This window comes from Euleptes europaea, chromosome 4, assembly GCF_029931775.1.
Source record: "Euleptes europaea isolate rEulEur1 chromosome 4, rEulEur1.hap1, whole genome shotgun sequence".
Lineage (NCBI taxonomy): Eukaryota > Metazoa > Chordata > Lepidosauria > Squamata > Sphaerodactylidae > Euleptes > Euleptes europaea.
In genome coordinates this window covers 20,148,752-20,161,005 of record NC_079315.1, presented here as the reverse complement: position 1 = coordinate 20,161,005, position 12,254 = coordinate 20,148,752, and the positions used below count along the sequence as shown (strand labels likewise).

Here is a 12,254-nt window from a genome sequence, read left to right as displayed (position 1 = left end):
CGCCCCCGGTTCTCCAGATTAGAGTCCACCGCACTTAACCACTACACTACACTGGCTCTTATCCAACATCTGAGCTGACATTTTTTTCTAAGTTAAGACTGTACTACAGAACTGATGGTTTCATCGATTCTGTGTGGATATTCAGACTTAACATGTTGTAAGAAGCAGGATCAGAGCAGCTGGCTCCCATCCCTCTGGTACTCTTGCTTGCCAGTCACTTATTCACCTTCACATTTGCACAGGGGTTTATGCACAAGGAACCCAACAAAGATAGGCCCCAGTTACACAGTCATGGAACACTAGAATAGCAGATGTGGGTAGGAGGCTGTGGGCAGTGCAATATTCACCCCACCACCCCACCTGGAACTTGAATACCCGCATAGGGCTATGCACCGACACACTGCACCACTCGGATGTTCAACCAACTCGCAATGTGAACTATCCACAAAGTATATTCAGCAGAAGGAAGGACCTCTCTTCAAGCAACAGCGGGCTCTTCTGTGAATGCCACACCTTTTATGCGATGGCCAAATGCCCGGCGGACAGCGTTTCATGCTGAACATATAAACAGCGGCCTCGGCTGTAGTGAAGAGACGGCAGAAGCATAAAAAAGAACAGACGACAACCGCCGACGCTGCTCTTCCGTCCTACAAATGCATGACAAATCGAAAGATTAGCCAGAATCCAGTCAAAAGTTACTAGGTGCACATGTTAGCTCGCTTCAGAGAAGTGTGACGAAGTGTTTATTTCAAATGCCACTAAGGCTACAATATCCAGACTGGAAATGAATGAACAGCATTTCACAACCCCCCTACGGGGTCAATGGTTACAATAATGCTTCCATTTATGGTGTGGAGAAAGGCCCTCCACCCATAACTCAACTAAATATTTCAGGGTGCCAACCAGAGGGGAGGGGCTGGGGCTCAGTGGCAGAGCATCTGCTTGGCGTGCAGAAGGTCCCAGAATCAATCCCCAGCATCTCCAGTTAAAGGGACTAGGCAAGCAGGTGATGGGAAAGATCTCTGCCTGAGACCCTGGAGAGCTGCTGCCGGTCTGAGTAGACAATACTGACTTTGGTGGACCAAGGCTCTGATTCAGTAGAAGGCAGCTTCATGCGTTCAGCTTCATGGTCCCTGGATATTTTTTACAAGAGTGCAAGAACCAACTCATGCATTCCACCTGCTGCTGTTTCCTGGAGGCTTTTAAGAAGAAAGCCTGGCAGAAAATTCAGTGGTGGATTGATCACTCTGGAACCCACCTTCCAAACCATTATGTCATCTTTTTTTTGGGGGGGGGGGCTAATTAGTCCTGCAAACCTTGCTCCAGCTAACAGTTTTCTAACAGTCAGAGCGATTCCTCAGTGGAACAGGCTTCCTCGGGAGGTGGTAAGCTTTCCTTCCCTGGAGGTTTTTAAGAAGAGGCTAGATGGCCATCTGTCAGCAATGCTGATTCTATGACCTTAGGCAGATCATTAGGGGGAGGGCACCTTGGCCATTTTCTGGACATGGAGTATGGGTCACTGGGGGTGTGGGGGGGAGGTAGTTCAGAATTTCCTGCACTGTGCAGGGGGTCGAACTAGATGACCCGGGTGGTCCCTTCCAACTCTATGATTCTACACTGAGCACTTCAAATCCAAACCCCACTTACGAGGCAATGCACAATGCAAACGTTCTTCGGATCTTGCTTCAGCCATACATGCATGTTCTTACAAATGCTGTAAAGGTTTTGGAGGTTCGGCGTCCGCCTTGCTGGCCAGCCACATTCGGAAACCTGTTTTAGGGACACAGAACCCGGAAGGAAGGAAGGAGATTGAGCGCCCCTCATTACACAGCACAACAAACCCAACAGTAGACGTTTCGATTGCATTCACGACCTGCAATGCAGTTCCTTTTGGACATCCAATATGATGACTGACTCAGCCTTTGCAAATAATCTGGTACATCTTTCCAATGCCAAGATTTTACAGGAACATAGAACCTGCACAGAAAGGTAGCCATGACAGTTTGAGCCATTATTATTTTTTTATCCCACACTATCTCCAAGGAGCTCAAGGTAGTATACTGCAGGCAAGTGGGGAGAAAGTTTTGTAACTCTGCTGCCAGCACAGAAAAGGTTCTACTCCAGGTTGCCCCCCAGCTCCCCTCTGAAGTTAGGGGCCCCCGCTGACAGTTTTGAAAGCAGGAGTCCCTTCAAATACTGTGTGTGTGTTAAGTGCGTCAAGTCGCTTCCGGCTCATGGTGACACTATGAATCAAAGTCGTCCAGAATGTCCTATCTTTGACAGCCTTGCTCAGATCTTGCAAACTGAGGGCTGTGGCTTCCCTTATTGAGTCAATCCATCTCTCGTTGGGTCTTCCTCTTTTCCTGCTGCCCTCAACTTTTCCTAGCATGACTGTCTTTTTCAGTGACTCTTGTCTTCTCATAATGTGAGAAGTACTAGCCAAGGGCATTCTATTCTAAAACCAGCACCTAGAATTACATCTGGAAACACACTGGCAACCAATCGACTTCCTGAAGTGCTAGTGAGATATGCACCACTGGGTTTACTCTTGCTAGTAGCCTTCCTGAAGTGCCCAGGTAATTGTCAAAAGCAATCTGGAGCAAACTTGAGGTTGCTACAAGAGTGCCTTTTGGACTCCACGTTGACCTTTGTGATTTGTAGTGCATATGCACAAAGGGCAGCGCTGGACAAAGGAAGGGACGCAGCCCGAAACAGTGCGAGATCCTGCACAACCTGAAGAGACATTGCACAAGGCCAGGTCCACGATTCTTTAAGGCCCAATGGGTTAAAGTTATGAAAGCAAGATTCAAAGGACATGTGATTTTGCTGGGTATTTTCATTTCTGGGGCTTAACTTTCCTCAAAAAGAAAAAGAAAAAGAAGAAGCCAGAAGCAGACAGTAGAGGCCCTCAATATTTTTGTATATTTATATTATATTTGTATATTTATATATTTAGCTGGAAAGCGACCTGCCATCTGGCTGAGGTTTTTCAGGAGAGAAGTTCCAGAATGATCAATCATGATACTAGTCCACAAGAAGCAAGGCTAATACTGCAGAATTTGTATACATTTCTAGCAGTTATGGTAACCCTTGTTATCTGCGGGACCACCTCTCCTGGTATACCCCCTGAAGATCTCTACGATCATCTGATAACATTCATTTCATTTCATTTCATTAACCTTTATTGGCATACCAAAAGACAGAGATAAACAACAACAACAATATACCTCCAAAGGGCAATACAAGTCAGGTTAATAAAACTTTTCTTGTTCTTTAAGAACTCCTGTAAGAAATTCAGCCACGGTAGCCGTAGTTTTAGGGTCATGATCACTCAAAAGAAATTTGCATTTCACTTAATTACTCCTGTAACTCTTGTACTGGAGCAAAGTAAATAGCAGTTTATCCCGCAAAGTCACATAGAAGGGGCAATCTAAAAGGATGTGGTCAATTGTATCCAACAAATTTAAACCGCACGTGCATAGGCGTTCGTGTCTAGGGATCTGAAGGTATCGGCCTAAGAGCATCCTAGATGGGAATGCATTAACCCTAGCTAATAGAAAAGCGCGGCGATGAGAAGGTATCTCTAGGTTATCTAGATACCTAGCCATTTTACCCGATCCATTATTAAGGCCTAGGGCCGCCGGAGAACAGATGGGGGGAAGAGCTGGATTAAAATTCGGCAATTCTACATCAAGGAGACGTTGCTTGATTCTTTTAAAGATGTAAGATTCATTGGCCCATCTGATAACAACTTACTGGTGGTCCCTTGCCCTAAGAGTGTGCGGCTGTCCTCGATGAGAGCCAGGGCCTTTTTGGCCCTGGCACCGGCCTGGTGGAATGCTCTGTCTGGTGACATCAGGGCCCTGTGGGACCTTAAAAAATTCCATAGGGCCTGCAAGACAGAGGTATTCTGCCAGGCCTGTGGTTGAGGACAGCAGCCAATGCCATCTGTTGGCCTCTCTATCCCCCTCCTGTTATATTACTGATATCATCTGAGGAGTAACCTGCTGCTTATATCCAGCAACATGAGTAGTATTTAGGCGCCATCTGCAGTTTCTGTAGTTTTTAAGTTTTAAATTGGGATTTTATTGTTCTAAATTTAGATTTGGGGGGGGGGGTAATTTTATTATTGATTATATTAATGTATTTTATGCGATGTTACCCACTCTGAACCTGGCTTCGGCCGGGGAGGGCGGGCTATAAATCACAAAAATAAATAGATAAAGTAAGTACACATAGATTGTAATGTATCCATGAGTCGTTTCAAAAGTTCTTTCAGATCTGAAGCTTATTTACACTGTCACTGCCACTCCATTTCCATTACTTTTCTGGAAACCAGAATACCCCACCCACTCCTTTTGATTTTCTGTTACAAGTTGACATCCCTGTTATACAAAGACAATATGCAGATATATTCTTGGTTTAGCAAATCTGCATTCTGCCTTCCTCCGAGGAACTTACAATTATCCCATCTTTCCCTACAATTGAAGATTGGGCTCAGAGATTTAGGACTTGTTCAAGGACACCCAGCAACGACCACTATCATTTACAAGGCCAACCAGATTCCGCAAGTCCAAGCCTGGAATTGCAAGCCCAGATAGTGCCAACCAACCATAAAGGGGTCTACAGTAATGTTAAAATAAAATGGCATACCTAATCACCGCTACCCACTTTAGCATTCCAAAGACACAGAGAGTTCTTCCATGAGATAAAAAGAACCGCACTGGATCAGGTGTAGGGTCCGTGTATCTGGTTTCCTACAGTGGCTGAAAGGAAACTTCTGGGAAGCTCCAAAGCAAGGCATGAATGCAAAAGCCCTCCCTTCACCATTGCTCCCAGCATTTGGTACTCAGAAGAATATTTGCTCTGGAGGTTTCGTTTAGCTATTGTGGCTAATAGCCATCGACAGACCTCTCCTCCATTACCATGTCTAATTCTTCTTGAGAACTTCACGGCCAGTGGCCATCACCGCATCTTGAGCCATACATTCAATAAATTAGGTCAGGCATGCATAAGCTACTGGCTATCAAACGGCAAAAGTATCAGTGTGGTGAAGATCGAGGAAGATTAGACAAGACCAGAGTACCATCTGGACCCTGCAAGGTAAAGGATATAAGTCCCTAGATGGACACTAAGCTGCCAAGAAGAAAAAGTGAGACAACACAAGTAGTGCTACTACATTTTGATATCTTAGTCGCTCTATTATCCTTTCATAGTGAGAGAGAAGACACAGAGAGACAGAGACACACACAGAGAGAGACAGAGTTAGAAAGAGAGACAGACAAAGACAGACAGAGAGAGAGAGAGAGAGAGAGAGAGACAGAGAGAGAGAGAGACAGAGAGACAGAGAGAGACAGAGAGAGACAGAGAGAGACAGAGAGAGACAGAGAGAGACAGAGAGAGACAGAGAGAGACAGAGAGAGACAGAGAGAGACAGAGAGAGACAGAGAGAGACAGAGAGAGATGCAGCAGATTTACAAGTCACTGCTGAAAAAAGCTATGTGAAAGAAGACATGATGAAACAATACTGGCATACGAACCCTGTTGTGAAATCTGGAAGGTCTATACGTTCTTGGAGACAGATTGTAAACAGCATAGTGCCCAGGATGTTTTGAGTCCAAGAACAACCGCACATCTTCTATGTTATTTTTTATGGCAGATTCAACACCCTCTGCAGGAAAGGACATCACTGGGGATAGAGGAAGGGGGAAAGTCAACACTCAATCCTCATTTTCATAAAAAGCAGCTAAATGTACAGCATAATAAAGGGTGATCTTGTCATACCAGCAATTCGGGAAGTGATGTACGATATATCCAGATCTCCCTTTGCGTAACTAGAAGTTAAAAGACAAAAACTTGAGTTAAACTTATTGTATCTGTGTTTGTTCAATGCAAAACACAGAAACAGAAAATGCAGACGGGGAAGGCCCTTAGGAGCCAATACTCTGACCTTGAATGAGTAATACATACTAAAGCATCCCAGAAAAAAACCTCACTCTGCCTCAGATATTTTAATTGTGCAAGTTACCTGATGCACCTGGAACAGCACTGCAGGTTAGCGTGTTGGTTACAAGTTTCCCATCCACTATGCCTCCTGACCATAGTGCAGTGGATGAAGAAGAGGAGTTGGTTTTTATATGCCAACTTTCTCTACCACTTAAGGAAGAATCAAACCAGCTGACAATCACCGTCCCCTCCCCTCCCCACAACAGATACCCTGTGAGGTAGGTGGGGCTAAGAGAGCTCTAAGAGAGCTGTGACTAGCCCAAGGTCACCCAGCTGGCTTCATGTGTAGGAGTGGGGAAACCAACCCAGTTCACCAGATCTGAGTCCACCACTCATGTGGAGGAGTGGGGAATCAAACCTGGTTCTCCAAATTAGAGTCCACTACTTCAAACCACCACTCTTAACCACTACACCATGCTGGAAACAGGACATTCAAAAGCTGAATGTTTTCTTCATTAAAGATGATATCAAATTTCATATAAAGGCGGGGGGGACTGCAAAAAGGAGTTCGCAAGCAAAGAAGTCAAATTATTCTGCTCGCTACCGATGATGCAGCGCTAGCTGTAGGTTAAGCCACAGAAACTGCAGAGGGTACCTGGACTCGGCAAAGCGGGACAGGCGCATCTGACTCTTGCTCCATAATATACTAAAACTTCAACACAATGGCACAATGATGAACGGCAAGGTGACTGTCTCCTCTCTCCCAGGCCAATGGAAAAAAAGCCAATAGGATGCATTGCAAAGGACCGCCGTTGGTGCTACAGCCCTCCGCCAGGCCTGCCCCAAGCTATACCACTTGCATAGCCCTTCTGAGCTTAGTAGTCATAGAATATTGTGCTGGTGCCATTGAGTCAACAGGTACAGGCAGATCAACACCGGGGTTGGGTTCTAGTACCGGCATGAAGCTGACAAACACCAGTGCTAGGATCACCCTGGGTTGCCCTGCTCATCTAGGACCTATCTCCCCCCCACCCCGGCTCTCTCCCTCTCTAACCTATTCCAACGTTTTTTACTTCGGCATATCTAGTTCTGCTTTCAAAATTCCACAGAGCTATACAAACCTCTTCACACAATGCATAGTTAAATTGTGGAACTCCCTGCCCCAGGATGTGGTGATGATGGCTGTCAACTTGGAATGCTTTAAGAGGGGTGTGGTCATGTTCATGGAGGATAGGGCTATCCATGGCTACTAGTCAAAATTGCATACTAGTCATGATACCTATTCTCTCCAGGATCAGAGGAGCATGCCTATTATCTTAGGTGCTGTGGAACACAGGCAGGATGGTGCTGCTGCAGTCGTCTTCTTTGTGGGCTTCCTGGAGGCACCTGCTTGGCCACTGTGTGAACAGACTGCTGGACTTGATGGGCCTTGGTCGGATCCAGCAGGGCTTTTCTTATGTTCTTATTCTACTGGGCAATTTCACTAGCTTCTGAGATTTTAGCAGGCATTACTCACATGCTTTCAAGTGTAGGCCCACAACATAAAGGGCCAGAACATTTGCTATTTTCAAACACTAGTTCAATTCTGGGGGGGGGGCTTTTCTAGCCTCCCCCACAAAATTATAATGCGAGCACAGCCTTGGTTATTTCTTCAACAGGGCACGATTGGAAGCCCCACTTCTCGATTAAATTAAATCTATGCCATTTCACAAACAGTAAGCATTGTAAATTTGGGGACAATTTCTATAGGGGGAAAAAGGTGGGTTATTGTGATATCACACACAAACAACCTTCCTAAAAACGAATTCCGTTAAACAACCGCGAGCAAAGAAAATGTCAGGAAGCAGAAGTCTACAAGATGCTAGCGAGCACAGAACAAAGAGTGTATCAGTGTGAGACAGTTACTGGTGAACAGAAAGGAGGAGTGAGTTACACAGGAGCAGGTTAACCAAGGTCAGCATCACAGATGCCAGAATTTGGACTCCTTAACCGAAAATGAGCATGTTTACAATTGGAAAGGCAGGATTAGTAGGCTCGACCCCTTATTGGGATGGGAGACCACCAAGGAAGTGCGGGGCTGCTATGCAGAGGCAGGCAAGGGCAAGCCACCTCTGAACGTCTCTTGCCTTGAAAACCCTACGGGGTCGCCGTAAGGAAATTGCGACTCGACGGCGCTCCCCACCCCCTATTTCAGCAGGTAACCTGCGCCATGAAGGTTTGTTATGGCAATGGAGTCCTAAGGAAGTAGAAGAGATGACCTGGCCAGGTCAGAAGTGTAGCCAGGCCAGCACCGTTCTCTCTCTATTTAAGACTACTTGAGGAATAAAGTTTGCCAGGTCAGTTACTTCTGACTTGACCCAATGAGAACTGAGAACTATGCAGAAGTCAGATATGGCCCTAGAATCAACATCTCGCCATCCCTGGCCTATGCAACAAAGAGCACGCAGATAGCCAGGAGGACTCCAGATACCATCGCACAAGTCTGGAATTCTGGATGAGGCCAAGATATTAGGTGGATTTTGATGGATGAAGAAAGGACCCTAAGATTATTATTTTTTTAAGAAGTTCTTGGCAAGAGTTCCGGACATCAAGGCTTCTGAGCTAAGGATCTGGCTATTTAACAGTAGATATGAACAGCACTTTTGTGTGTGTGTGTGTGTGTGTGTGTGTGTGTGTGTGTGTCTAGGAGCCCCGGTTTATACTGGCATGTTATTAAATAGAAAATACTGCAGAAAGTAAGTAATTACAGTTTCAAAATGATAAGCCACTAGTACACCAGGGTGCAGAGCTTCTGACTTTTGTCCAAATATGTGCCATCTGAAAAATGCTTGGCGGTTTTCCAGATCCTAGCAATTATATTGAAAGAGAAGTCCACGGAGTAATGAGATCTTCTAGGCCCACAAACGATCTATTTCCCCAACAGTTTGCTCCTCAAGGAAAGGAAGGGGGAGTGAGTGAAGGTACCAACATTTTTAGTTTTAACAAGTTAACAATTTAGCACATTAATTTAAAAAAAAAAAAACCCAGAAGCTCTGAAATTATACAATCATGAAGACAACCAAATTAGGGTTTCATATCCAAGTGCGATGTAATACAGCAGCTACGGGACCATTATACTGGCACAGGTCCAACATCTATGGCTAACCCAGAGAAAAGTAGCAGCAAGTCTCTCCTTGTGAGTCAAATATTTAACATTAGCAAGTAAGTTCAAAGCAAGCTTGTTAACATGCAACATCCATAACATACACTAATACTTAAGCATATTTACCTTGGACTGCTAAGGAACCAAGGACGTAACGATGAAAGATGAAGGGGGGAAAAGGAGGGGGCAACGAAATGAGCATAATGTGCAAAATCAAGATGCAAAACACCCCAAAACAAACAAAAAATACCGTACATAGCCACCCCCCTCCTAAAAAAAAGAAGAACCAAACACACAACAACAACTTTAAAGCACACCTTGGCAATAAATGTCTTAGGCACTACCAGGCTAGGCAAAAGAACATTACGAATGATGAAAGCTACTCATGTTAAGAACTTAATTACAGCCACTGCAATTTCTTTTTTTCTTTTTTTCTTTTTTTTTGTATTGCTTTGTAAAGAATGGGAAGCAGCTATATAAATAAAATGAAGCGGCAATTTAAAATCTGAACTCCAGACATTAACCAATTATTTCTGTAATGGGGAAAGCGAGCAGCTTCAACAGCTACACAGAAAACAGGCAGAGGATAACAGTCTATTTTGGCGTAATTAAAACGAGTCGCATAAATGTAGCTGATGCCACATCGAGGCTCATTGGACAAGCTGCCCTTCTGTGACCTGTGCCAATTCCAGAGAAATACTGTAACCCCTTCGGCCTTAAAACAGACATTTACTTGGACGCGCCACCAATTTCAGCACAAGTCGTTTCTGAATGCACACGCTGGCTGAGACTGGAAATACTCACAATGCCCTGGAAGTTATCCCAGTCCAATAATTTGGAAACTGCCATCTCGGGGATTTCAGAAGTCCTCAAAGCACAGTTACCTTTTGTTACTCCAAGTGTTTTCAAATCACACAGGACAGGATTCTGAAGAGCTGTCTTTTGTGACCCCCGGGGGGCTTTTGGGATTAGTTTTCCCTTTGAAGAGCAAGCCCCCACAGAATAGCACGAGATGTTTTCGAAGCGCCCCTCGGCTGCTGCTAGAGAAACACAAGTCCAAAGGTCCCTGGGTCATGTGGTAACTAAGCCACACAATTCTTTGGAGCAAGGCCACAGTGGAGGTTAAAAGATAATTGGGCAGATGTTCGTTGGCATGAACGCCCTAACATAACTCTTCTGGGTGTAATAAAAAGGGCCACGAAGTGTAAAGCGGCACCCGTTATAACACAGCGCACCGAAAAGAATGGAGACAATTTCAGAATAGTGGGCACTGGATTTTCAGAACAGCCATCTTCAAAAAGCAGTACCAAAAAGACATGAATTATTTGCTTTGGATTTCGAGGCCTCGTTACTGGGAAAGAAAGTCAAAGGCACTAAAATATATAGGTTTTCTCAAGGCCAAAGCAAAATTATCTGAATAAAGTTCTCATTTAAGCTGGGCACTGCTGAGTTTTCCCCATCACCACCACCATCCAAATCCGATCTTCTCTGTACCGGCCTATCCAGAGGAGGCCCTTAAAAAAACCATGCGGCCTTGAGCAACCTTTACCGAAAGGAAGTCAAACCACACCAAAAATGTTCACCTTGCCCAGGAGAGGCCCTGCTTGAAAGATACGGTGCCAGTCCATCCCAGCGGACTTTCTCGTTGACAGAATACAGCCGCTAGCATCCAAGCACTGAACTTTTCCAGAGAAGAGGTCAAGCCGGCTACGCTCGGCCAACGTGGCCCTTGCCTCTCCCGCTGCCAACCAACAGAGCTGCAGCCTGGAAGCAGCTTTACAATTGGTCACCTTGCGCGCGATGTCACAGTGCCTCTGGAGCAATGGGCCATGAAACCCTCCACAAAGCAGCTGATTTACTTCCTAGCCCAATGGCTGTTGCCCTGGCGACGGCCTTTCCTCCCTAGAGTTCCCTCCAAGAAACTGGACCGCAGCATGTCAGGGGCAACAAGCATCTTCTGCCAACACTGGTACACATGAAGCCGCCTTCTACTGAATCAGATCCTTGGTCCATCAAAGTCAGTATTGTCTACTCAGAGAAGCAGCGGCTCTTCAGGGTCTCAGGCAGACAGAGGTCTTTCACATCACCTACTTGCCTGGTCCCTTTAACTGGAGATGCTGGGGATTGAACCTGGGACCTTCTGCATGCCAAGCAGATGCTCTACCACTGAGCCACAGCCCCCCACCAGTTACCTTCACCTCTAAACTCACAGGGCAGCACAGCATGGTGAGAATTCCACCCTGCATATCATTCAGGAGGCGTTTGCAACTGCAGCGCTTTCTCTTATGCAACCAGATAGCTACTAATTGTTTGAATGGGGAATGTCAAAACCCAGCCAGTAAAACTGCTTCCAGGCCCCCAAACCCTGCTAACTCCTGTGTCTAGGATGAAGGCAGGGGTTTGCAAAGGTGTTCACAAGCACTACTGTGCTTCCAAACACAGTCAACAATTGTGGAACTCCCTGCCCCGGGGTGTGGTGATGGCTGCCAACTTGGAGGGGAATGGACTTAAGGGGAGTGGACATGTTCATGGAGGAGAGGGGCATTCATGGCTACTAGTAAAAATTGGATACTAGTCATGATGCATACCTATTCTCTCCAGGACCAGAGGAGCATGCTATTATATTAGGTGCTTTGGAACACAGGCAGGACAATGCTGCTGCAGTTGTCCTGTTTGTGGGCTTCCTAGAGGCACCTGGTTGGTCACTGTGTGAACAGACTTGAAGGGCCTTGGTCTGATCCAGTATGGCCTTTCTTATGGTCATTTTTCATCCACAGAACTCAGATGGAACCACTGACTTCTACAGAATGGGGAAATACTGCTTCCCTTGTGTGGATGATGAAAAAAATGTGCCAAGGAAGCAGGTTATCATTGCCTTTCTCCCATCCCTTTCACTTCTACAAGTACAACAGAAATCAAAGATGTTTTCCCCCCCACACACACACGGTTTCCTTGAGTGTAAGTCAAGTGCATCATCATGCAGTTCTCAAGACACATATTTCACACAGGAAAGGGCGCTGTCAAATGCCCGTTGGACATCTCTGCCGACAGCCCAGCTGAATGAGTGAACAGAACCCTATTGTAATTTTGGGAGGAAGACCGGGAGGGGCAAACCCCAGCACTGGCCCAACTGATATAAAATAACACCACGGAGAAGTTTACTTGC

The 12,254-nt window shown here is 45.7% G+C and overlaps 1 protein-coding gene across 1 annotated transcript in view; it reads right to left on the bottom strand.

The window, feature by feature from the left end:
- GAK (cyclin G associated kinase) overlaps positions 1 to 12,254 on the bottom strand; it is a 108,166-nt gene that overhangs the window by 37,994 nt on the left and 57,918 nt on the right. The window contains exons 12-15 of the mRNA XM_056847974.1: positions 5,785 to 5,834; positions 5,541 to 5,689; positions 1,648 to 1,770; positions 514 to 647 (exon numbers count right to left, since the gene is read on the bottom strand). Of these exons, the coding sequence (XP_056703952.1) occupies positions 514 to 647; positions 1,648 to 1,770; positions 5,541 to 5,689; positions 5,785 to 5,834 (456 nt within the window). The remainder of the gene's footprint in view (positions 1 to 513; positions 648 to 1,647; positions 1,771 to 5,540; positions 5,690 to 5,784; positions 5,835 to 12,254) is intronic.